Source organism: Hyla sarda, chromosome 4 (assembly GCF_029499605.1).
Source record: "Hyla sarda isolate aHylSar1 chromosome 4, aHylSar1.hap1, whole genome shotgun sequence".
NCBI lineage: Eukaryota > Metazoa > Chordata > Amphibia > Anura > Hylidae > Hyla > Hyla sarda.
In genome coordinates, this window is record NC_079192.1 from 354,808,623 (window position 1) to 354,836,456 (window position 27,834).

Below are 27,834 nucleotides of genomic sequence, written 5' to 3' on the forward strand. Positions count from 1 at the left end.
CAACATGAAAATGAACCTAAGCACACAGCCAAGGTTACACAGGAGTGGCTTTAGGGACAACTCTGTAAATGTCCTTGAGTGGCCCAGCCAGTGCTCTGACTTGAACCCAATTTAACTTCCCTAGAGCGACCTGAAAATGGCTGTCCTCTGACAATCCCTCATTCAGCCTAAAAGATTGAGAGGATTTGCAGAGAAGAATGGCAGAAAATCCCCAAATGCAGGTTTGAAAACCACGTGGCATCATACCAAAGGCGGCTGGAGGCTGTAATCTCTGCCAAAGGTGCATCAACTAAGTACAGAGTCAAATTACTTACTTTAAAGCAACATTTTAGTTTTCCGAATACATTGTATGTAAAGATAAAAGATTTCATGATATTCCATACCTCTTTGCAGTCATTTAAATTTACCAACAGGTTCTCAGGCATTGGGATAAAAACATCTGCAAACAGACAAAAATATTTAATCACACATTATATACACAGTTTTACAGCTGTTCAAGCACATGGTTTATGTATACCTGATGGATCAGTCATCTTTTAAAGTAAAATATGCTTTATTATTCTCTTTTATTCAGATAGCATTACACAGTGTGTTAGAGGTCATTTTGCAATCACATTTTATTGTTCCAGTGCAAAATGCAATAATTCCTCCTATACAGACATACGAGCCTCTAGTTGCACAAGCTAACTACAAACAAACCCCAGTACATGTTAGTTTACCCCTTCCACTCTCTTAAATGGAACATATCACCAGGTTAAACCCTACATAATCATCATTAACATAGTAAACATTAGAAGAATATGTTCCCTATAATTTGAGGATGTCCTGGGTTAAACAGAGAAAGTGGACAAAACAAGTAAAAAAAAAATTCTGCGTCGTATGTAAATTAGCCTAAAGTAGTCATTGGGGTGAGTGGCTTTCCGAAATAGTCACCTTGCCTGGACTGTAATCACATTTATTATTTATTAAGACAATATTGCAAAAAGAGAAAGACCTGGCACTGCTACTTCACACACCTAATAGGACACCTTCAATGGGACACAATGTTGCAGCTGCTCTGTGAATGCACTGGTGGTGGCGATGCTAAACTTGTAATAGATGCAGTTCAATGTACATATAGGTAGTATAGAAAGTAGACAAGTGCACTCACCACGTTGGTTGCTTCATCTGTGCTTTTATTCATATGAATACAGAGACACAGATGCAGGGGGACGGCAGTGGAGGGAGGTGTTCAAAAGGCCTGGGTGATCTGCTGGAGTTCCTGGACAATTTCTATTGGCAGGAAGGGTACGCACTCACATCTATCGACGTTGAGAGCCTGAATACCCGCATCCCCCATGATGTGGGTATACAGGCTCTCCGTCTGTTTCTGACCTCTACAGATAAATCCCCCGACTTTATAGATTTTGTTACTGATTCCGTAAGATTTTGGCAGTGGAGGGAGGTGTTCACAGGGAGGTGTTCACAGGCCACGGAACCGTCTCGCGCTACAAACGCTTCATAAGGCCCCTTACTACGTAATAGGTAAGTAGGGGTGTTTAAAAATGCCTCCACCGAAAGGGGTAACCAAGGCAACATGTATACACAGAGACATAAATCAGGTACACCCGGTGTGAAAAAACAAGGGAACATGTTAAAATAAATCAAAATAGAACATAATTTTTAAACACAACTAAACTACCTCAGGAGAAACACAGGATATGTATCTTGAGTGTTCTGTATTATGCATCCAAATACAATACAAAGCATGTACTCCACTAATTTACTGTAAAAACGCACTCAACTCGTTGTGGTTGTTCAGACCTAGCGATCCTGTTGCGTTTAAATGTGCAATCCAGAACCACTCTTTACGTAATAATTGTAAATCCTTATCTCCGAACTTGACTGACTTTTCTACCCTCTCTAGGGCTCCTAATTTAAGGGTGTCTGGGAGACCTCCGTGCATGTCGTGAATATGACAAAAAAATCTGGAGGCTCCTACACCTGTCCTCAAAGATCGGAGTTGTTCTCTCGCTCAGTGAAGCAGGGGTCTTATTGTTTTGCCTATATAAAAGAAACCGCAACCACAAACAAAGGCATAAACTGTATGGGTGGAGCGGCATGTAGCAAAGTGTTTGATTTTAATGGTGTGTTCACCTAGCATAATTACATCACTGTTCAGATTGAACTTGCAAAAAGAACATGTCCCACAGAAAAAATACTGTGGGGTTTCAAGCTTTCTAGCCAGTTCTCACTTGTATTCACAGGAGTTTGTTTCTTTTTAATACAATTCTGTAGGGTCCTGTTACGTTTATAAGTAATTATAGGTTTACGTCCTGTAAATTCTTTTAGGTCTTCATACCATAAACCAATTATTATAAATTGCTTGTTTGATTTTGTCATGCATCGGACTGTTTTGAAAGGAAAAAATACATCTGGTGGGTTGTTTTTTCTTATGAGATTTTTTAAACAATTCGCTTCTCATTAAGTTCTCAGCTCTCGATTTAGCTTAATCTATAACTTTCTGGGGGTACCCTTGTTGTAAAAGGCATCCTGCTAACTCTGATGTCTGTTGCTGGAAAACCTCTGGATTACTATTAATAAGTTTAAGGTGGATAAATTGACTATGGGGGATGCTATTTTTGGTCTGAAAGGGATGTGAAGAGTCATAGTGTATAAGAGAATTCTTTGCAATTGACTTTCTAAATCCTGATGTCACGATTTGATCGGCAGCAATGTCCATCTTCACATCCAGGAGCTCCAACGATCTACACCCAAAATTAGATGTAAACTTCATATTAACATTATTCTCATTATATATAGGATACAAAAGTTTCAAATTGGTCCCTGGCACCTTTCCAGACGATAAGAATATCATCCACGTACCTGTGATAGGATTTAATATGTCGGCTGAAGGGATTCCTGGGTGTGAAGATGTATTCACTTTCAAAAATTGCCCAAAAATATTGGCGTAAGTACATGAGATGGGCGTACCCAACGCCATGCCTCTTAATTGTTTAAACCACATCTCTAAATAAGTGAAGTGGTTGTTCTACAAAATAAATCTTACGGAATCAGTAACAAAATCTATAAAGTCGGGGGATTTATCTGTAGAGGTAAGAAACCGACGGAGAGCTTGTATACCCGAATCATGGGAGATGCGGGTATACAGGCTCTCAACATCGATAGATGTGAGTGCGTACCCTTCCTGCCAATGGAAATTGTCCAGGAACCTCAGCAGATCACCTCGGCCTTTTGAACACCTCCCTCCACTGCCATCCCCCTGCACCCATGTCTCTGTATTCATATGTATAAAAGCACAGATGAAGCAACCAACGTGGTGAGTGCGCTTGTCTACTTTCTATACTACCTATATGTACATTGAACTGCATCTATTACAAGTTTAGCACCGCCACCACCAGTGCATTCACAGAGCAGCTGCAACATTGTGTCTTATTGAAGGCATCCTATTAGGTGTGTGAACTAGCAGTGCCAGGTCTTTCTCTTTTTGCAATATTGTTCGTAAGGCTGAAACCTTTCTCACCTAGAGCACGCTTACAGTTAGTCACACCATACAATATGGATATGGATATTAATCCTTCTACCTTAGACACAGCAGTTGGTGCAGGGAGGACGGACACGGAGGTGTTCTTCACGTCATGTGAAACACAGGATATGCTCCTGGTGATGAGTATCAAGTCCCTGGAATTCAAAATCTCTTCACTCGCAGACAAGGAGATTAGCCTATTTTGGACCGTGAACTCACTTCAGGCATTCACTTCAGTTACAAGAACTTGTACTCAATAAGAATAAAATGGAATATGAAAAGGTGACTGCTGACCTTTGTCGAGCAAAATGCGAACTGAGAAGCCGTCTGTCAGCTGATCAATTTGACAGCTTCACGAAAAATCTAGAGAAAAAGTTAACTCATCTTCAGACCATTATTAAAGATACTAAGAAGGATAAATTCATCCTGGACAAGAATGACTGAGTCAGCCCAGGTTTTCACTTAATAACCATAAAAACCATAATAAATATCGATCACAAAAACAATTTCACAGACGGCCGGGACCCAATAAGAATCGTAAGAAGAAAACCTCCGATTATTTAACAACTAAATCAGAGTCAAGCGGATCTGACGACCCTAACCTGGGAAAATCAACTCTGCACCCAGCTTCATCAGGGAATACCCCTTTAGGAAATCAATCAGAAGAGAGCACCGAAAGAAATGCAGCCCCAGTGAAGAATCCAGGGAGAAAGAGAAAAAGCATCACTTGTGGCATCAATAATATCGGACAATATAGTCACTAACTTGACAGACATTAACTTGACTCATGATTGTTTGGCAGCCCTGAGTAGGGGCCTGAATTTTGGCCTCACCGAAAATTTTAATTATACTCTTTTTGAAATTGATTTCTTTAAGGCAGGAAGAAAGCTTAGTCTAAAAAAAATTTTTCTTGTGTCCATACGAATAAAGATTCATTAAAGCAGATTGAGATGGAGTGTGAACAAAAATGTGTAATAGGTCCTCTTGGGTTTAATATTGTACAGGAATTTAGTGAACAAGATAACAAGCTTATTCGAGATCTAGCAGGGTTAGCTGATGACATCGATATTGTCAAGCATACACAAGCCGAACTGCATGCTAACATAATCACTGATTCTTTTACATGAGGTAATCCCTCACGCTTTAACCCCCCGATCACAGCGGGTAGTGCAATTGATCTGTTTTATAGGGCAGTATGTAGAGAAGTCAAAGCACAGATCTACCCCTCAATACAGCCGGACCTCCCTTACAATGAGAAGAAGGCTCTTCATGAGCTTCTCAATGGGAGTGGTATTGTTATATCTAAAGCTGATAAGGGTGGTTTGGTTGTGGTTTGGTGGAAGGAGGGTTACCATAAAGAGGTTATGTTACAGGTAAGTGATACCCTGGTATATTAACCCCTGTCCAAAGATCCCACAGCTAAAACCCTGGAAAGGCTCAGGACACTACTCAACAAATATACACAGCTTAATATCCTTAACCCCTTAAGGACGCAGGACGTAAATGTACGTCCTGGTGAGGTGGTACTTAACGCACCAGGACGTACATTTACGTCCTAAGCATAACCGCGGGCATCGGAGCGATGCCCGTGTCATGCGCGGCTGATCCCGGCTGCTAATCGCAGCCAGGGACCCGCCGGCAATGGCCGACGCCCGCGATCTCGCGGGCGTCCGCCATTAACCCCTCAGGTGCCGGGATCAATACAGATCCCGGCATCTGCGGCAGTTCGCGATTAAAATGAACGATCGGATCGCCCGCAGTGCTGCTGCGGGGATCCGATCATTCATAACGCCGCACGGAGGTCCCCTCACCTTCCTCCGTGCGGCTCCCGGCGTCTCCTGCTCTGGTCTGTGATCGAGCAGACCAGAGCAGGAGATGACCGATAATACTGATCTGTTCTATGTCCTATACATAGAACAGATCAGTATTAGCAATCATGGTATTGCTATGAATAGTCCCCTATGGGGACTATTCAAGTGTAAAAAAAAATGTAAAAAAATGTAAAAGTAAAAGTAAAAAAAAAGTGAAAAATCCCCTCCCCCAATAAAAAAGTAAAACGTCCGTTTTTTCCTATTTTACCCCCAAAAAGCGTAAAAAACATTTTTTATAGACATATTTGGTATCGCCGCGTGCGTAAATGTCCGAACTATTAAAATAAAATTTTAATGATCCCGTACGGTGAACGGCGTGAACGAAAAAAATTTTTAAAAGTCCAAAATTCCTACTTTTTTAATACATTTTATAAAAAAAAAAAATTATACAAAATGTGTTAAAAGTTTTTTTTATGCAAATGTGGTATCAAAAAAAAGTACAGATCATGGCGCAAAAAATGAGCCCCCATACCGCCGCTTATACGGAAAAATAAAAAAGTTAGAGGTCATCAAAATAAAGGGATTATAAACGTACTAATTTGGTTAAAAAGTTTGTGATTTTTTTTAAGCGCAACAATAATATAAAAGTATATAATAATGGGTATCATTTTAATCGTATTGACCCTCAGAATAAAGAACACACGTCATTTTTACCAGAAATTGTACGGCGTGAAAACAAAACCTTCCAAAATTAGCAAAATTGCGTTTTTCGTTTTAATTTCCCCACAAAAATAGTGTTTTTTGGTTGCGCCATACATTTTATGATATAATGAGTGATGTCATTACAAAGGACAACTGGTCGCGCAAAAAACAAGCCCTCATACTAGTCTGTGGATGAAAATATAAAAGAGTTATGATTTTTAGAAGGCGAGGAGGAAAAAATGAAAACGTAAAAATTAAATTGTCTGAGTCCTTAAGGCCAAAATGGGCTGAGTCCTTAAGGGGTATTCCAGAAAAAAAACTTTATATATATATATATATATATATATATATATATATCAACTGGCTCCAGAAAGTTAAATAGATTTGTAAATTACTTCTATTAAAAAATCTTCCTTTCAATAATTATCAGCTGCTGAAGTTAAGTTGTTGTTTTCTGTCTGGCAACAGTGCTCTGTGCTGACATCTCTGCTTGTCTCAGGAACTGCACAGAGTAGAAGAGGTATGCTATGGGGATTTGCTTCTAAACTGGGCGGTTCCCGAGACACGTGTCATCAGAGAGCACTTAGACAGAAAAGAACAACTCAACTTCAGAAGCTCATAAGTACTGAAAGGATTAATATTTTTTATAGAAGTAAATTACAAACCTGTTTAACTTTCTGGAGCCAGTTGATATATAAAAAAAAGTTTTTTCCTGGATAACCCCTTTAAGATAAAAACTGCAGAATGCCTCTTGCCCAGGAACCCATGCAGACCATACTGGTACATTTTGCCAAAGGTACACAAGCAAATAACTCCTCCCCGGGTCGCCCAATTGTTTCGGGGATTGATTCCCCTACAGCGTACTTTTCCAGTTATATTGACTGGTTATCTCCACTTCTTCCGTATATCCCGTCTTATTTAAAAGACACAGGTGATCTGCTGGGGTTCTTGGACAATTTCCATTAGCAAGAAGGGTACGCACTCACATCTATCGACGTTGAGAGCCTGTATACCCGCATCCCCCATGATGCAGGTATACATGCTCTCCGTCGGTTTCTGACCTCTACAAATAAATCCCTCGACTTTGAGATTTTGTTACTGATTTCATAAAATTTATTTTGGAGAACATCCACTTCACTTATTTAGAGAGGTGGTTTAAACAATTAAGAGGCACGTCGATGTATTCTCATGTAGTTACGCCAATATTTTTTGGCAATTTTTGAAAGTGATTACATCTTCACACCCAGTAATCCCTTCAGCCGACATATTAAATCCTATCACAGGTATGTGGATGATATTCTTATCGTCTGGAAAGGTGCCAGGGACCAATTTGAAACTTTTGTATCCTATCTAAATAATGAGAATAATGTTAATAGGAAGTTTACATCTAATTTTGGGGGTAGATCGTTGGAGTTCCTGGATTTGAAGATGGAAATTGCTGCCGATCAAATCGTGACATCAGGATTTAGAAAGTCAATTGCAAAGAATTCTCTTCTACACTAGGACTCTTCACACCCTGTTCAGACCAAAAATAGCATCCCCTATAGTCAATTTATCCACCTTAAAAGTATTAATAATAATCCAGAGGTTTTCCAGCAACAGACATCAGAGTTAGCACTCCATTTACAACGAGGGTACCCCCAGAAAGTTATAGATCAAGCTAGATCAAGAGCTGACAACTTAATGAGAAGGGAAATGTTTTAAAAAATCTAAGAAAAAATAACCCACTAGATGTATTTTATCCTTTCAAAACAGTCCAATGAAAACAAAATCAAACAAGCAATTTATAATAATTGGTTTATGGTAGAAAGAGATGAAGACCAAAAAGAATTTACAGGATGTAAACCTATAATTACTTATAAACGTAACAGGACCCTACAGAATTGTATAAAAAAAAAATATATCATATTCAAAACAAACTCCTGTGAATACAAGTGAGAACTGTCTGGAAAGCTTGAGACCCCACAGTAATTTTTCCTGTGGGACATGTTCTTTTTTGCAAGTTCAATCTGAACAGTGATCTAATTAAGCTAGGTGAACACACCATTAAAATCAAACACTTCGCTACATGCCACTCCCCCCATACAGTTTATGCCCTTCTTTGTGGTTGCAGTTTCTTTTATACAGGCAAAACAATAAGATCCCTGTTTCACCGAGTGAGAGAACATCTCCGATCTTTGAGGACAGGTGTAAGAGCCTCCAGATTTTTTGTCATATGCACGACATGCACAGAGGTCTCCCAGACACCCTTAAATTAGAAGCCCTAGAGAGGGTAGAAAAGTCAGTCAAGTTCGGAGATAAGGATTTACAATTACTACGTAAAGAGGCGTTCTGGATTGCACATTTAAACGCAACAGGACCGCTAGGTCTGAACAACCGCAAGGAGTTGAGTGCGCTTTTACAGTAAATTAGTGGAGTACATCCTTTGTATTGTATTTGGATGCATAATCCAGAACACTCAAGATACATATCCTGTGTTTCTCCTGAGGTCGTTCAGTTGTGTTTAAAAATTATGTTCTATTTTGATTGATTTTAACATGTTCCTTTGTTTTTTTCACACCAGGTGTACCTGATTTATGTCTCTGTGTATACATGTTGCCATGGTTACCCCTTCCGGTGGAGGCATTTTTAAACACACCTTCTTACCTGTTACGTAGTAAGGGGCCTTATGAAGTGCTTGTAGCGTGAGCCGGTTCCGTAGCCCCTGAACACCTCCCTCCTCATATAAATAAAAGCACAGATGAAGCAACCAAAGTGGTGAGTGTGCTTGTCTACTTTCTATATTTATTAAGACTCTAACCCAGTGTTTCTCAAGCGCGATCCTCAAGACCCCCTCCCCCCCCAAACAGGTCACATTTTCAGGATTTTCTTAGTCTTTCACAGGTGATATAATTATGGTCAGTGCATTAGGTATCACTACAATTATATCACCTGTGAAGACTAAAGAAAACCTGAAAACATGACCTGTTGGGGGTACTTGAGGATCGAGTTTGGGAAACATTGCTCTAACCAAACTTACTTAGGCATGGCCAACGTCACTACTCTTCAACTTCTGGGCCTGCACAGTGATGCACACCCGTCCCTATATAATCAAATATGCAATTTACACTAACGTACTTACCATCTATATCTGACACCACTAACATTTGTGGCTGAGACAATCCTTCTTGTAAGCTGTAGAAATGTATTGTGCTGTCATATGTGACAAAACCTATCTTCGTCCTTGTATTGCCAGGAAGCCTGTGTGTAAAGGAATAGTGTTTATAAGAGCTACTGATAGTTTGAGTAATTAATTTAGCTTCTAAAAGCTTTTAGTGTAATTTCATGTGAAAACAAAAACTAAATAGATTCTGGTCACTTGTGGGGCCTTTGCATGCCCCCAAAGTTTAATTTTAACTTTCTAAATAATACTATTGCATAAATTCCCTGCTGTCTTTTACTATGTAATAGGTTAAGTATCTGTTAGTTCTAGTTACTCTCTAACTCCTTAACACAGGGCATGCAGGTACACCCTGGTTGCGGTTGAGATGTATGAAGCACTAACAAGTTGAGTGTACTTCATACCTAATTAGTACCGGCTGCTATCAGCATCCTGGACTCAATGCTAAAACATCAGCTAGCACACGGATATCTGGCATAAACCCTTTAAATGCAGCATCTAAAATCTTAAAATGCATGTACCAGTTAGCTCAGGTGGCTAATCCACAGCGCAATCATGTGGATCTTATACAGTATGCCTCAACAAGCTGTATAAGCAGAGCACTGATAACATTGGTCACAGCTATGCTATGGCATTGCATTTTAACAGTGTTAGCAAAAAACCTGCATCTAATCAGTGGCGTAGATATAGAGGTCGCCATTGCAACCAGGCCTCATAACCAGGGTGGCCCACAGGCCGCAGCCTCCCCTGCGGTCACCAGCACTATGATCTCCTCTGCCTTGGACCTTGGCCTTTATATAGAGGATGAGGATCTGCTGACAAATCAAAGGAACCTATGATGTATGGGTGTCAGACTCTACAGAGGAAGATGTAGCTGGAAGCTGGAAAAGATGAAGACAAAAGACAACAGAAGACATCACTAAGGTCACTGATATCATTGTGTATTCTGACTGTCCCATCACTGCTGTAGAATAACACACACTAAAAAAAGCACTCCCTTGTGTAAAATATTCCTAAAAAATAATACAACAGGTGAAAGTCAAGGGCTGACTCACCTGTACATGTTGTGCAATTTCTGGCACAATTCATAGTAATGCTTAAGAAAAAAACACAAAAAACAGGTTGCTGTTCCTTCCTCATACGCTCCAGGAAGAAGCCAGACAGGTGTTTTAATACCATTAAAAAGTATTTTAGTTGACAGTTTTTACTGGCAGCGCCCTGAGATCCTCTAGGAGGAGTAAGAGTTAGAGAATTGGCCATCACTGCTGTAGTCACTTGTAATTTCTGCAGTGATTATGGATGAGGCTTTCCAGGCAAGATGTGAGTTGTAGCTTTGCAACAGCTGGAGAGCCACTTGAACCAACCCAGCAGTCGGACCCTGACTAAAACAAAATGGGCTGCTTATTCTAAAATAAGCCAGTTGTTCACTTAAATAATTGTGTATTTTTCCTCATTGCTGTAGTCACTAATATCTGTGTGGCCGAGGCTGGGTAAGAGGGTAATCTGGGTTTCCAGCTACGCCCTGCATGTAATAGTCCCCTCAATATGGAGTTAAAAAGATACATTTACACAATAATGGTACTGATAAAAACTACAGATCATAACACAAAAAATGACCACTCAGAATAATAATAATAACCATCATAATAACAAAAAGCCAGGAGAAAGGTACCTATATCCTTTAACTGAAGAACCAGTGTCAATTAGATAAAGCCACAGCAAAAATGTTCACAGGATGAATCAAAAGGGGCACAGGTGCATATGACAACAAAATAGTTTTATCAATGTACAAATTACAGACTACATATAAAAGATGGATTACTTAGGGAAACAACTTCCCAGGCTTTCTACCCATTGGGCAGGAAAGTTGAACTGAGATGCAGAGAAGTGTGTCCCTTTTTTTAATTTCCCTTAGGTTTCGTGCCCTGTGGTGGCAGGTCATCTACCGTTACCGTTAGAGTAAGGCCCTATTCACACGGCAGAAATTCCTCAAGCGGAATTCCACTTCAAATGAAAGCCGAATACACTTCTATAGGAGTCCACACTCCCTTTCACACTTCTGCAGAATTTCCACATTAATTCAGCACAAAATCCTCAAAAGCGGAATTGGGGCAGATGAGCGGAAATTCTGCCGTGTAAATAGGGCCTTAGGGTAAATATTGTGTACAGTTTTGGACCCCAGTATAGAAGACATAGTGGAGCTCAGGCAGGTTCAAAGAAAGGCAACTACAGTAATAAATTAAATGGTAACACTACTATATCCAGAAATATCAAATTTGTGGTTATTTAGTTGAGGAGGAAAAAATAAATAAATAAAATACTGCTGAGGGGTGACCTAATGACTATGGGGGAGATTCGTCAAGACCTATGCTGAGGTAGAGTTAACCAGCTGCCCATAGCAACCAATCAGATTGTCTTTTTCAAAAGAAAAGCAATCTGATTGGTTGACCTTTCCTCAGCACAGGTCTTGATGAATGTCCCCAATGTATACACATAGGTCAATACAAAGGTCTCTCCAATGATCTGTTTATACTCTAGATCACTGGTCTTTAACCTGGGGACCTCAAGATGTTGCAAAACTACAACTAACAGCATGCACAGACAGCCATTTGCTGTCCGGCATGCTGGGAGTTGTAGTTTTGCAACATCTGGAGGTCTGCAGGTTGGAGACCACTGCTCTAGATTGTAACAAATGGGCATTCTCTCAGTCTAGAGGTAAAAAAAAAAATATATATATAGGTTTCTGAACAAGCACAGGGGATTATTTACTGTATTAGTGGAAGACTGTGGAACTCTCTGCCAGAGGAAGTGGTCATGGTGAACTCACTAACAGGGTTCAAAAGGGGCCTAAATAAATACAAATAAAAGGATTTATCGTTATTGCCATATATAATAAGTCAAGCATGCATTTTTACCATAAGACAACAAACATTTGCTTCTATCATGTTTTTTTCTGCCTATGGATCAATGGTGCAGTATAATAGGGTGAACTGGATGTAAAAGGAGATTGAAATGGGCACTGCCATAAAAAAAATTTTGTATATGATACAGCAGCTAAAATAAATAATATTTGTAAATTACTCCTAACTGTCTTTTCATGTCACTTTCTTTGTCTTATAAGTCTGGCCACTAGGAGTCTCCCTTTTGGTCCAGACTGCATTCTGTCTGCTAAAAAGCACATACTTTGGCAGGAGACCAAACTCAGGAAGTGCGGTCTGGCCATAAGCAGTGAATAGCACTCACTGTTTCACACACAGGCAGAGAGTGAGTGCTACTCATTGCCTACGGCCAGACCACACTTTCTGAATTTGGTATCCTGCCAGTCCAGCAAACGACCAAAGTATGTGCTCATGAGCAGACGGAATGCAGTCTGGACCAGGAGGGAGACTCCTAGTGGCCAGATAAATATGACTATGAAAGTGACATAAAAATACCTTTTTTTTTTTTTATAACAGGGAGTAAATTACAAATCTTATTTATTTTACCTGCTACATCAAATGCAAAAAATTTTTTATGACAGTGCTAATTTTTTTATTATTTTTTGCCCATAGCACCAATCAGAGCTTAGCTTTCAATGTACCGTAGTTAAATAGTTTGTTTTTATTAACCTTACAAACTATGTTACTAATACAGACAAGGGTTAATCGAGTCCAACCTAGAACCTTACTGTGTTTATCCAGAGGAAGGTAAAAACCCCACATGCGACTGATGTTAATTGCCCCATGACAGAGGAAAAATTCCTTCCTGACCCAAAAATTGCGATCAGAATAAATCCCTGGATCAACATTCTATCCACATGAATCTAGTATCTATAATATGTAATATTTTTCCAAAAAACATCCAGGCCCCCTTGAACTTGTTTACTGAGTCAGACATCACAATATCATGTGGCAATAGTCTCACTTCTCTTACAGTAAATAATCTCTGTCTGTGATCATGGTGAAACCTTCTTTCCTCTAGACATAGAGCAGGCATAAGCAACCTTCGGCACTGCAGATGTTTTGGACTACATCTCCCATGAAGCTTTGGCAGCATTTTGGCTGAAACAGCATCATGATAGATGTAGTCCAAAACATCTGCAGTGCCAAAGGTTGCCTATACCTGACATAGAGGATACCCCCTTGTCATGGTTTCTGGCCTAGGTATAAAAAGATAACTTGAAAGATCTCTATAGGGTCTATTCATATATTTGTACATTGTGATCATCGCCCCTCAAACCTTTTATTGTCCAAACTAAATAGCCTTAAAGGGGTACTCCAGGGAAGAAAAATAAAAATGCCCCAAAGCCACCACAATACCTGTTCAGTGTCACCTGTAGTTATTTATTTGATTTTGGCAGCTCCTTTGGCCCCTGATGTCTCCTAAATACTTTTTCCTTGTTTGCTGTACAGAGACTACAACTCCCAGAATTCATTGCAGGTCTGTGTAATGGCTGCCAGCCAACTGCTTACACTGCTTACACACCATCAAACTGTGTGAGAGAAAAAGTGGAGGGATTTTCCCACAGCAACCAGCTAACAAGCTGAGGTAAAGTGAAAGCTGAGCTGTGATCGGCTGCATATGGGGAAATCTCTCCACTTTTTATCTCACACAGTTTGGTAAATCTGGGCCACTGTACATGTCTTTTCTTTTAAACTTTGCCTCCTGCCATAAATATTTGTGTGTTCTGAATGGCAGTATATTCAAAAGAAAAACAGCAGCTATGTGCTCAGTTGTGACTAAGAATCTTCACTGCTTTTCTCTCACACAGGGGGGGGGGGGAGGGGTGGCTGTACAGCCAGAGCTCTAGCCCAATCAGAAATCAGACATAGATCAGGTGATGTTGTCTTGATGGGAGTGGCTGCTCTCACTGAGGAGACAAAGTGGATCTAAAAAATGATTTTTTCTCTCACTTGCTGCAAGTAAGTGACAGCTGAAAACTGTTGTATATAGCTAATGAATGATATTTAGAAAAATGCATAGGTTGGTGAGAGGGAAAGAATGGGCTATGGATTTAGTTCCCCTTTAAGCTTGATATCCTGTCTTGGTACTATTATCCACCCATACCATTAATTATCCCAGTCGTCCTCATCTGCACCCTCTCCAGTTCAGCCATGTCCTCCTTATATACAAGTGCCGAAAAATGGATACAATACTCCATGTGTGGTCTGACTAATGATTTATAAAGAGGCAAAACTATGTCCTTATCATGTGCCTCTATGTCTCTCTTGATACATTCCATAACTTTGATAGCCTTGGCAGTCGCTGCCTGGCACTGATCACTAAATTTGAGTTTTCTGTCCACAGTAACCTCAAGCCCATTTCGGAAGTAGTTTTAATTAAATAAATAGGAGGGGAAAAAAAGATCAATACAAGATCATTATGAGAAACAAAAGCAGAGTTCTGTTTGGTTGCTATGGGCAACAAAGAGAATCTCAATATAAGACAGCTTAATAAATTTACCCCATGTTATTTTGTGAACTTACCATTCCAGATTGTCAAGCAAGGTTTGACAAACAGTTTTCAGATAGCCTGTTTCTATGGCATTATGGGATACATCAAACATGAATAGATACACAGGAGGCTGAGGGGGGCGCAGCTAGAAAACAAAAAGGTGAGGTAACTTAATTTATATATTAGCAGAAAATTGCATAAATCCACTCTTTAAGCCTTATGCACTGGACCATTTAAAAGTGTGCTTTTCTTTTTATCTGAACTCCTTAAAGAAGCAGCTCATTTTCACCTTAAGGATGCAGCTCTTTTTTGCAAATCTGACCACAGTCACTTTGTATATTAACTCTGGGATGCTTTTACCTTTCACTCTGATTTCGTGACATCTTCTATTTTAACATAGTGGTAAATTTTCGTTGTTACTTGCATCCTTTCTTGGTGAAAAATCCCCACATTTTTGAAAATTTTGCATATTTCTAACTTTGAAACTCTCTACTTGTAAGGAAAATGGATATTCCAAATAAATTATATATTGATTCACAAATACAATATATCTACTATATGTTGACATCATAAAGTTGACATGTTTTAACTTTTTGAAGACATTAGAGAAGTGGTTCTTAACCTTGTTGGAGGTACTGAACCCCACCACTTTCATATGCGCATTCACCGAATCCCTCTTAATTGGAAAAATAAAATATGATATTTTCAGATTCAAAACATAGGAGGCATATATTTAAGTAAATATTTATACATAGGTGTACAAAATGAACAAAACCATTAAGAACAAAGAACAAAACCATGAAAACATGATTTTCACACAAAAACTAAAACATAATGAATATTTACTGCAAATCAGTGTGACTTCTGCTGTTGTCTTTCAGAGACCAGTTCAGAAATGCGAGGCTTTACCTTGGCAAGTGCCACTCTCATGTCATTTTCGCAACAATGGCAGTGTTCCCCCCCACATTAGGCAGGCAATTTCCCCCCCCCCACATTAGGCAGGCAGTGTCCTCCCCCCCCACATTAGGCAGGCAGTGCCCCCCCCCCCCATATTAGGAAGGCAGTGCCCCCCCCCCCACATTAGTCTGGCAGTATTTTCCCTCACATTAGGCTGGCAGTATTTCCCCCACATTAGGCTGGCAGTATTTTCCCCCACATTAGGCTGGCAGTATTTTCCCCCACATTAGGCTGGCAGTATTTCCCCCCACATTAGGCTGGCAGTATTTTCCCCCACAATAGGCAGGCAGTGTCCCCCCCCCCCCCCCATTACCTTGGCAAGTGCCACTCTCATGTCATTTTCGCAACAATGGCAGTGTTCCCCCCACATTAGGCAGGCAGTATTTTCCCCCACATTAGGCTGGCAGTATGTTACCCCACATTAGGTGCAATATAGTCCCCCACATTAGGCCGGCAGTGTGTTCCCCCACATTAGGTGCAATATAGTCCCCCACATTAGGCCAGCAGTATGTTCCCCCACATTTGGTGCAATATAGTCCCCCACATTAGGCTGGCAGTATGTTCCCCCACATTAAGTGCAATATGGTCCCCCACATTAGGTGCAATTTGGTCCCCCACATTAAGCTAGCAGTATGTTCCCCCACATTAGGTGCAATATAGTCCCCCACATTAGGTTGGCAGTATCTTCCCCCACATTAGGTGCAGTATGTTCCCCCACAGACATACAGCCTCCATCCATACAGTATGGCTGGAGGCTTAATGCCTGTGTACTGCCCCACTTCAATGTTCCGACCAACGCTCCTGGAGTCCGGCCATAGCAGGACCGGAGGATCACTGGTCGGAACACCGAAGCTGACGTGCTGACGTGACGTGTAAACACTTACCAACTGCAAGTGCGCATCCTTTTGCTTCTTCTCTGCTCCTCCGCGCTCCGATGCCATGGGCGCATGCATGGGACATGAGTGACGTCCCTGCGTGCGCTAGCTCCCGACGGTCCCCGCGTTTTTAAAGTAAACGCGGGGCCGCAGGGACTTAACAGAGGCATCCCTGTGTTCCAAAAGCATCTTTCGGAACACAGGGATGTGCCAGGCAAAAATACCCCCAAGACTGACTCACCGAATCCCTGGGGTTCGATCGAACCAAGGTTAAGAACCACTGCATTAGAGGGCTTCAAATTAAGCAGCGATTTTAAAAATTTTCACGTAAATTTCAAAATCTGAATTTTTCAGGGACCAGTTAAGTTTGAAGTGGATTTGAGGGGCCTTTATGTGAGAAATAACCCATAAATGATCCCATTATAGAAACTACACCCCTCTAAGTATTCAAAATGACATTCAAAAAGTGTATTACCCCTTTTGGTGTTTCACAAGAATAGCAGAAAAGTGGAGGAGAAAAATAAAAATCTGCATTTTTTACACTAACATGTTCTTGTAGCCCCATATTTAACCCCTTAAGGACCAAGGACGTACAGGTACGTCCTTGGTCCTGCTCTCCTGATATAACGCGGCGTTACACAGTAACCCCGCGTCATATCACGGTGGGCCCGGCGTCAATAGTGAAGCCGGGACCCGCCTCTAATAGCGCGCAGCGCCGATCGTGGCGCCGCACGCTATTAACCCTTTAGCCACGCGCTCAGAGCTGAGCCACGCGGCTAAAAGCGAAACCGAAAGTGGCCGGCTAGCTCAGTCGGGCTGTTCGGGATAGCCGCGTCCCAAACAGCTGACAGGACAGCGGGAGGGCCCCTACCTGCCTCCTCGCTGTCCGATCGCCGAATGACTGCTCAGTGCCTGAGATCCAGGCATGAGCAGTCATGCGGCAGAATCATTGATCACTGGTTTCTTATGAGAAACCAGTGATCAATGATGAAGATCAGTGTGTGCAGTGTTATAGGTCCCTATGGGACCTATAACACTGCAAAAAAAAAAGTGACAAAAAAAGTGAATAAAGATCATTTAACTCCTCTCCTATTAAAAGTTTGAATCACCCCCCTTTTTCAATAAAAAAAAACACAGTGTAAATAAAAATAAAAATAAACATATATGGTATCACCGCGTGCGGAAATGTCCGAATTATAAAAATATATCATTAATTAAACCGCTCGGTCAATGGCATGCGTGCAAAAAAAATCCAAAGTCCAAAATAGTGCATTTTTGGTCACTTTTTATATCATTTAAAAATGAATAAAAAGCGATCAATAAGTCCTATCAAAGCAAAAATGGTACCGTTAAAAACTTCAGATCACGGCGCAAAAAATGAGCCCTCATACCGTCCCATACACGGAAAAAAAAAAAAGTTATAGGGGTCAGAAGATGACAATTTTAAACGTATTAACTTTCCTGCATGTAGTTATGATTTTTCCCAGAAGTCCGACAAAATCAAACCTATATAAGTAGGGTATCATTTTAATCGTATGAACCTACAGAATAAAGATAAGGTGTCATTTTTACCGAAAAATGTACTACGTAGAAACGGAAGCCCCCAAAATTACAAAACAGCGTTTTTTTTTCAATTTTGTCGCACAATGATTTTTTTTCCGTTTCGCCGTAGATTTTTGGGCAAAATGACTGACATTACAAAGTAGAATTGGTGGCGCAAAAAATAAGCCACCATATGGATTTTTAGGTGCAAAATTTAAAGAGTTATGATTTTTTAAAGGCAAGGAGCAAAAAACGAAAATGCAAAAACGGAAAAAAAAACAGTCCTTAAGGGGTTAAAAGTGGCATAAGGACAAAAATCCTAGTGCTGTGCGGTATGACCAAAAATGGATATCATGGTATTTTTCCAAATCATGGCGGTTTCACTGTATTTTTTTTCCCTGCTCTCTGCTAACACCTCTGTTCCTGTCCAGAGCAGTATAGGTTTGCAATGGGGATTTTCTCCTGCCCTGGACAGTTCCTGATACGGGCATCAGGTGTCAGCAAAGAGCACTGTGGACAAGACAAAAAAAGAAATGAAAAAATAAAATAATTTCCTCTGTAGCATACAGCCACTAAATAGTAGTGGAAGGGTAAAGATTTTTTAATAGAAGTCATTTACAAATCTGTTTAACTTTATGACACCAGTTGATTTAAAAAAAAAAAAAAAGGTTTTCACCGGAGTACCCCTTTAAGTGCTCTGCTGGCGCACTATAATGCTCAGAAGGGGGGCATGTTGCATTTAGGAAGCCCCCATGATGCCAGAACAGCAAATAAATAAAATAAAAAATAAAATGGCACACTGTTTGAGAAACTACACCCCTCAAGAAACATAACAAGAGGTATAGTGAGCCTTAACACCTCACAGGTGTTTGACAACTTTGCGTTGAAGGTGGACGTGAAAATGAGGGTATTACACCCAAATTTTTCTTTTTCACAAGGAGTAATAGGAGAGAATGGACCTCAAAATTTGAAGCCCAATTTCTGTTGATTAAGAAAACGCCCCATATGTGGACGTTAAGTGCTCTGCTGGCGCACTACAGGTCTCAGAACAGAAGGAGCGCCATTGGAGAATTTTGCTGGAATTGAAGTCGGGGCCATGTGCATTTACAAACCTCCCACGGAGCCAGAACAGCAGAAACCCCCCACATGTGACACCATTTTGGAAACTACACCCCTTCCAGGAATGTAACAAGATTTCTCTCTTCTCCATTGGACAGAACAGGGAATTTGCTTTGGTGACAAGACCAATGTCTCCAGAACGATTGCGCCGACGTTCACATGTTCAGCAGCGGTAGAAACCGGGTCACTATCTACCTGTAGATTGAAGTTGGTGCAGGTGACTCTGCTGTAAGATTGCCTTTAACCTGTTCAAGACGCCTGCATCCCGAATCCTTAAGGTATGCATACCCCTGTGGGAATTCCGGACCCCGCCGCTAGCCGGTATGGGACCGGACCGGGATGCCTGCTGAAATCATTCAGCAGGCACCCCGGCACATCGCCCAGGGGGGTCCTGAGACCCCCCCCCCCCCCCATGTCGGCGATCGCAGAAAATCGCATGTCAATTCAGACATGCGATTTTCTGCTATTACCGGCTGATCGGGTCTCTGGTGACCCGATCGCCCGGAAAATAGGGATGATCAGAGCTGTCAGAGACAGCCCCGATCATCCTGAGGGCTAGGAGTGAGGTCGCAGTGCTGCGCTCTCCTCCTATCCCCTGCCATTGGAGGAGTAAAAATTGCTGAGAATTTAATTGTAACATGTACTGTCTTTTTGTTGTAAATCTGTTAAATCCCCATAACTTGATGGCCTCCATGTTGGAAAATGCAGTCCGGTGTACATCCTGTTCAATGTATGCAATCCTTGAACAACAGTTTGAGGGTGCATATTGTTGTGCGAGATGTGTGCTAGTTGTTCGTTTGGAAGCCCAGATCCTGGATCTAGAGGAGCGACTGACAACATTGAGAAGCATTGACAACTTGGAGAGGAGTCTCCTGCTCACTGAGCAAGTACTCTCTGGGGTAGAGGTGGGGGAGGATAGTGGGACGGAGGTGCAGGACAGTAAGGCAGCCAGCAGGGTTACAGTTAGAAAACGGGGTAGAATGAAAAGTGTCAGGAAGGCTAGTCCTGAACTGGCACACCCCAACAAGTTTGCCCGGTTGGCAGATGAGGGGGATACCAATTTAGAGCTAGTAGTACTGCAGCAAGATACTACCTATGACTGCCAGGGGGGTGTCTGCTCCAGTAAGGATGGAAGGAGGAGTGCACAGCAGGCCAGACAGGTGCTGGTAGTGGGGGACTCAATTATTAGGGGGACAGACAGGGCGATCTATCACAAAGACAGGGATCGCCGAACAGTGTGTTGTCTTCTTGGTGTTCGAGTTCGGCACCACGCGGATCGGGTTGACTGGTTGCTGGGTGGGGCTGGAGAGGATCCAGCAGTCATGGTACATATTGGGACCAATGACAAAGTAAGAGGTAGGTGGATTGTCCTAAAAAATTATTTCAGGGACTTAGGCCGCAAGCTTAAAGAAGATATCCCATGCAGCAAAGAAAAAAAAAATACCTAGCCATTCCATAGTATATTCACCTACCACCTCTCTGACATGTTTGTGATTTTTTTTCCGGCCCCCATTCACCGGCTATTCAGCTCATAAATTCCAGTTACTTCCTGGTTATGGTGGCTATGCCTGTGATCTCAAAGACTACATTTCCCTGCATGCACTGCTCACATTTCCTGCTCTCAGCTGCCTGAGCAGAGAACTTGTTACTCCCATAACACTGAGCTCCAATCATAGCCCTATACAGCAGGGTGGCCACGAGGAAACAAAATGTAATCTCAGTGCTCAGAAAGAGGGACCCTGGAGTTGAAGCTGCAGTTTTACACTGTAAAATCACTCCCTCCCCCTCCTCCTCTCAATGAAACAGCTTTACAGTGGCACAATCACCTCCCCCCTCCTCTGCCCTGCACTCCTCTCTCCCCAGTGCTCAGTGTGACAACTCTACTCTACCTCCCCTCCATTCTCAGTGTGACAGCCCTACGCTGGCAGCTCCCTCCCCTCCCCCCTCTCCTCCATTATCAGTGTAAAAACATTAGCAAGGAGATGGGAGAGAACTATGATCTGAATCAGCCGGCATATAGGCAGTGCTGCTCAGCCAATCACTGCAGAACAGAGGGAGGACAATGTGAATATTCATCAGATGGGAGGGGCTAAGGCCGAGCTCAGGGAGCTCTCTGCAGCACAGGGGTTTTCTGGGTAATTGTCACGGCCCCTGGATGCTGCTGATAACAGCCTGAATAGGGGGTCGAAAGTCATGAAAACCTGGAACAGCTGAATTTCCTGTCAGACAGAAGAATGCAGATAAAGCTTGTTTCTAAGCAGCATTGGTAATGGAAGTGATTTACAAACCTATATAAAACTTTACCTTCTGCACTAAAAGCTGAACAATTGTTTACTGTGAGACTTGTCCTTTAAGGCAAGGACCTCCAAGGTAATATTTTCTGAAATATTACATGTACCACAAGCCACACCAGAGAGGCAGCGGGAGATCAGGGAGTGGCTCAGAAGCTGGTGTAGGAAGTAGGGGTTTGGGTTCATGGAGAACTAGGCCGACTTCGTTATCGGTTACCGGCTCTACCATAGGGACGGGCTGCACCTCAATGGGGAGGGTGCAGCTGTGCTTGGGGAAAAGATGGCTAGAAGGGTGGAGGAGTGTTTAAACTAGAGACTGGGGGGGGGGGAGGGAACCTACAACATAACAACATAGAGGGGAAAGATAGTGTAGAGTGGGGGGACTTATCAATGTACCTGGGGGTGGAGTGGAGGGAGGGGTTAGAATAGTTAATAGGGATGGGCATCATAGGAAGAAAAAACATACACCACTGAATTGCATGATGACTTATGCCAGAAGTCTGACCAATAAAACTGACAAACTGGAGTGGTTGATGTCTGAAGAAAATTATGCCATAGTGGGTATAACAGAGACTTGGTTGGATGATAGCTGTGACTGGGCGGTCAACATACAAGGTTATAGTCTATTCAGGAAGGATCGGACAAAAAGGAAAGGGGGAGGGTTTTGTCTTTATGTGAAATAGAGACTGAAGGCCGCACTACGGGAGGATATATGGGAGGGAAACGATAATGTGGAGTAATTATGGGTAGAAATATATGGAGATAAAAAAAAAAATAACCTGATAGGGGTTTGCTATAAGCCACCAAACATAATGGAAGAGACAGAAGATCAATTACTGAGGCAAATAAACAAAGCAGCAAGTCAATGTGACGTGATAATAATGGGGGACTTCAACTATCCTGATATAAATTGGGAGACTGAGTCCTGTGAATCTCATAAAGGAAACCGGTTTCTGACTATAGCTAAAGACAATTATCTGTCCCAAATGGTGCAGGGCCCGACCAGAGGGGTGCCCTACTGGACTTAATATTAACCAACAGACCTGACAGAGTAACTAATGTGCAAGTAGAAGGACACCTTGGAAATAGCGATCATAATATAAAACATTATAACTTGTTCTTCAATAAGGAAATCTCTCGAGGGGCCACAAAAACAATGAACTTTAGGAAGGCAAAGTTCGATCAATTCAGAGAAGCCCTTAAAGGGGTACTCCGCCCCTAGACATCTTATCCCCAATCCAAAGGATAGGGGATAAGATGTCAGATCGCCGTGGTCCCGCGGCTGGCAACCCCCGAGATCGCCGCTACGGCACCGCGCTATCATTACTGGACAGAGCAAGTTCGCTCTGCACGTAATGACGGGCAATACAGGGGCTGGAGCATCGTTACATCATGGCTCCGCCCCTGGTGATGTCACGGCCCGCCCCCTCAATACAAGTCTATGGGAGGGGAATGGCGGTCGTCACGCCCCCTGCCATTGACTTGCATTAAGGGAAGGGCCGCGATGTCACAAGGGGCGGAGCCATGATAGGGGATAGGGGTAGGGGATAAGATGTCTAGGGGCAGAGTACCCCTTTAACAATATAAAATGGGATAATGTCCTCAAAAACAAGAATACTGACACTAAATGGGAGAATTGTAAAAATATCTTAAATTCTCACTGCAAAATTCTCACTGCAAAATATCTTAAATTATTTTATGGGAATAAAAGGGTCAGAAATAAAAGAAAACCAATATGGATGAACAACAATGTTAAGGGGGCAAGAAATTACAAAAACAAAGCATTTAAACTACTAAAACAGGACGGCAGTGAGGAAGCATTAAAAAGTTATAGAGAAAAATGTAAAATATGTAAAAAAAACAGATAAAAAACGCAAAAATAGAGACAGAAATACTCATTGTCAAAGAGAGTAAAACTAACCCCAAAATGTTCTTTAAAGGAGTTCTCAAACTGAAATATTTTATCCCCCGCTGTGTCCGGGCTGTAAAACTATACATAATAAACTTTCACTTACCTGCCTACGATCCCCCGTTGTTCCGATATCGCCGCCCATGCTCCGGTCCCTGTCAGCTTCCTCTTCCTGCGGGTCGGTGACTTCACTCTGCGCTCAGCCTATCAGCCTATCAGCAGCTGCTGATAAGCTGAGCGCAGAATGAAGTCACCGACCCGCAGGAAGTGGAAGAGACCGGGACCAGAGAACGGGACGGCGATATCGGAACAATGGGGGATCGTAGGCAGGTAAGTGAAAGTTTATTATGTATAGTTTTACAGCCTGGGCACAGTGTGGGTTAAAAGTTTTAGCTTAGAGAACTCCTTTAACTATATAAATAGCAAAAAGATCAAAAATGAAAGTGTGGGCTCTTTAAAAAATGATGATGAGGAAGAAATTATAAACTGGGATCAGGAAAAAGCAAATATATTAAACAAATTCTTCTCCACTGTGTTCACCAAGGAAAATAAAAATGCCAGGTGAAATACAGTGTGATAAGGTAAACTCCCCATTACCTGTCTAACCCAGGAAAAAAATACAGTGCCGCCTACAAAAAAATCTAAATAGACAAATCACGAGGTCCAGATGGCATTCACCCCCCGTGTTTTTTTAATATTCAGGGAATCTATAGTAACATGGACTGTTCCCCAGGACTGGCGCATGGCAAATGTGGTACCAATATTTAAAAAGGGATCAAAAGGTGACCCCGGGAATTATAGACCTGTTAGATTAACCTCCGTTGTATGCAAATTGTTTGAGGGTTTTCTAAGGTATGCAGTTACAGAGTATCTTAATAAAAATAAATGTATGACCCCATATCAGCATGGCTTTATGAGGGATCGGTCCTGTCAAACTAACTTGATCAGCTTTTATGAGGAGGTGAGCTCCAGACTGGACCAGGGGCAATCGCTGGATGTCGTATAAATGGATTTTTCAAAAGCATTTGATACGGTGCCACATAAAAGGTTGGTGCATAAAATGAGAAGGATGGGGCTGGGGGAGAATGTGTGCAAGTGAGTAAGTAACTGGCTCAGTGATAGGCAACAGAGGGTGGTTATTAATGGTACTTTATCTGATTTGGTGACTGTTACTCGTGGGGTACCACAGGGGTCCATCTTGGGTCCTGTTCTATTTAATATATTTATTAATGACCTTGTAGAGTGGTTGAATAGTAAAGTAGCAATCTTTCCAGATGTATACTAAACTCTGTAAAGCGGTAAACACTATAGATTACAGTGCACTGTTACAAATGGATCTGGATAGGTCGGCGGTTTGGGCTGGGAAGTGGCAGATGAGGTTCATCATTGATAAATGTAAGGTAATGCATATGGGGGAAAAAATCGGGGCTGGGATTATGTATTAAATGGGAGCACATTTGGGACGACTGACATGGAAAAGGATTTAGGAGTCTTAGTTAATAGTAAATTTAACTGTAGTGACCAGTGTCGGGTAGCTGTTGCCAAGGCAAATAAAATCATAGGATGCATCAATAGGGGCATAGATGCCCACGACAAGGAAATAATTCTACCACTGTACAAACCACTAGTCAGACCACACACAGAATACTGTGTACTGTACTGGGCACCAGTGTACAAGATAGATATAGTGGAGCTGGAGAGGGTTCAAAGACGGGCAACCGGAGTAATATGGGGAATGGGAGGACTACAGTACCCAGAAAGATTAGCAGAATTGAGGTTATTTGGTTTAGAAAAAAGAAGGCTTAGGGGAGACCTAATAACTATGTATAAATATATCAGGGGGCAGTACAGAGATCTCTCCCATGGGAAAGAGTATTTTTTTTTTTTGGGGGGGGGGGGTGTTTTGGTTTTTAAATTTGGAAGACAATGGGGGATATTTATCAAAGTTGTCTATGTCCCGCATCAATATAGACCAAACTACAGAGGGTTAGTCTGGTCTATTGTGCACCTAATTTATCAAATGGCGCACAGCTCTTGATAAATTCTGTGCACAGACTGCATGATCTATGGTTTAGTCTATATTTAAACCTGCTCCAACATGGTCTGACATTTCGGCATACTTTCAGCCTATGCGACTTGTCGCTGAAAAGTCCCTTTTGATAAATTCAGCACCAATGCATTTTTCAATGCATTTCAGTCTAAAATAGACTAGCATGCATCATGTTCTAAAAATCCTCTAGAGCAAAAGTCGCAGAAAAGTCGCACATATTTAGACTGCGACTTTCTGTGCGACAAATTTAGACAAGAAAAAACAGTCTAAATCCTTTGATAAATCTCCCCCAATGTGCTTTGGATTGGTACATTGGAGTGGAATTCTGGGGAATTAAAATCTGGTGAAAGGATTACAAATTTTGAACTCCATGGCAGTGTTATACTCCCTGAAGCAATCCTTAATGCAGAGGCCTGGATGATCGGGGCAATTGTCGCACTGAGTGATGGTGCCGTTCCGAATCCCCCTCTTGCATTACACACTGCATTTTTTTCTTCTTTCCAGCATGGGGGACCGCACCTGGAAAGTTTTGGCTTGGGACCATCCGGGAGCTCACAGTTCCAGAGGTGCTCTGAGCCGCTCTTTGGTGGTCACCAGAGAGGAGGGCCTTTAGAACTTCCTCTTGGAACTGCAGGTATGTCCCAGTGTTGGGACAGTACAAAAATAGTTATACATGGCAACCTGTACCATGTAGACCGCAACTTTTTTGAAGCATAACCGCGTTTTCCGCATGGCATTATATGGCTTGAGGACTGGAGAAAGATCAACTCCCCCATATACCGATTGTAGTCCAGAATACAAATCATGCTTGAAAACCGGTCCCATGGTACCTCGCGCAGGGAAAGGGGTGCTGTCGTTCCCATGAATAGTGGTAAGCATAAGGACATCCCTCCTGTCCTTATACCTGACAAGCAACAGGTTTTCATGGGTAAGGGCCCGGGACTAACCCCGGCGGATAGGAATTTAGAGGGGATAGGAAGGAAGGCCTCTGATTCTTCCTGATTGTCCTACAAGCGAGCATGGATCTGGCTCTTAAAGCTGATGAGAAACTCCTCAATAGCGACCTCCCTTCCAGCGACCTCCCTTCCAAAATTTGGCCTTAGAGTGATTGACGACCGGCCTGATTTTATACAGGCAGTCATATGCAAGATCAGTTCGGGGGGGGACATGCCACATTATCAGCATAATGCAAACATTTCCAAAAGGCCTTGAACCGGGAATGTGCCATGGCCATATTGTAGAGCGGGGTCTAGTAAAGGACGTCCCCACTCCAATACGGACACTGGTTTTTTTTTTTTTTTTTTTTTACTAGGCCCATATGCAGCCTGGAGGCCCCAAAATGTCCTCATTTCGGCTGCATCGACTGGGAACCAGCCACTGGGCCTAGCCAAAAGTGAGCCCAGGTTTGCGACGACGAACTGTTGGGCGTACAGATTAATCTGCTCAACCATCAGATGGACAAAGTTGTCACTGAAATAACTAAAAAAGTCTACTTCAGTGAACCCCACGATGTCAATCTTGATTCCTGAGTCGTCAACAGACGAAGTGGATTTGAAGGGCCTTCATATTAGAAATACCCCATAAATGACCCCATTATAAAAACTGCACCCCTCAAAGTATTCAAAATGACATTCTGAAAGTTTGTTAACCCTTTAGGTGTTTCACAGGAATAGCAGCAAAGTAAAGGAGAAAATTCAAAATCTTCAATTTTTTTACACTCGCATGTTCTTGTAGACCCAGTTTTTGAATTTTACAAGGGGTAATAGGAGAAAAAAAAATTTGTAACCCAATTTCTCTCGAGTAAGGAAATACCTCATATGTGTATGTAAAGTGTTCGGTGGGCGCAGTAGAGGGCACAGAAGGGAAGGAGCGACAGTCGGATTTTGGAGAGTGAATTTTTCTGAAATGGTTTTTGGGGGGCATGTCACATTTAGGAAGCCCCTATGGTGCCAGAACAGCAAAAAAAACAAAAAAAAAAACACATAGCATACTATTTTGGAAACTACACCCCTCAAGGCACGTAACAAGGGGTCCAGTGAGCCTTAACACCCCACAGGTGTTTGATGACTTTTGGTTAAAGTGGGATGTGTAAATGAAAAAAAATATTTTTTTCACTAAAGTGCAGTTTTTCCCCCCAAATTTACAATTTTTACAAAGGGTAATGGGATAAAATGCCCCCCAAAATTTGCAGTGCAATTTCTCCCGAGTACGGAAATACCCCGTATGTGGCCCTAAACTGTTTCCTTGAAATACGACAGAGCTCTGAAGTGAGAGAGCGCCATGCGCATTTGAGGCCTGAATAAGGAATTTGCAATAGGGGGGGGGACCCGGTTACCTACAGTAAAACCCTACAGCAGTGATTCCCAAACAGGGTGTCTCCAGCTGTTGCAAGACTCCCAGCCAGCCAGGACAGTCTATGGCTGTCCGGCAATACTGGGAGTTGTGGTTTTGCAACAGCA

At 42.0% G+C, this 27,834-nt stretch overlaps 2 protein-coding genes across 13 annotated transcripts in view; one reads left to right on the forward strand and one right to left on the reverse strand.

Annotated features, from left to right (window-relative positions):
* The window catches only part of SEC24A (SEC24 homolog A, COPII coat complex component), a 916,567-nt gene that overhangs the window by 396,515 nt on the left and 492,218 nt on the right, over window positions 1-27,834 (reverse strand). For 8 of the 9 annotated variants that reach the window (XM_056516618.1, XM_056516617.1, XM_056516616.1 and 5 more), the window contains 4 exons: window positions 14,665-14,777; window positions 11,969-12,046; window positions 9,161-9,279; window positions 384-439 (listed from right to left, as the gene is read on the reverse strand). In XM_056516618.1, coding sequence (XP_056372593.1) covers window positions 384-439; window positions 9,161-9,279; window positions 11,969-12,046; window positions 14,665-14,777 — 366 coding nt within the window. The remainder of the gene's footprint in view (window positions 1-383; window positions 440-9,160; window positions 9,280-11,968; window positions 12,047-14,664; window positions 14,778-27,834) is intronic. The other variant, XM_056516612.1, reaches the window with a different exon arrangement.
* The window catches only part of LOC130267215 (voltage-gated potassium channel subunit beta-3-like), a 66,650-nt gene continuing 52,315 nt past the window's right edge, over window positions 13,500-27,834 (forward strand). For 2 of the 4 annotated variants that reach the window (XR_008843100.1, XM_056516622.1), the window contains exon 1: window positions 13,500-14,100. Coding sequence is in view for 3 of the 4 variants with exons in the window: in XM_056516622.1 (XP_056372597.1) it covers window positions 14,075-14,100 (26 nt within the window). In the remaining variant the exon portion in view is untranslated. The remainder of the gene's footprint in view (window positions 14,101-27,834) is intronic. The other 2 variants (XM_056516621.1, XM_056516620.1) reach the window with 2 other exon arrangements.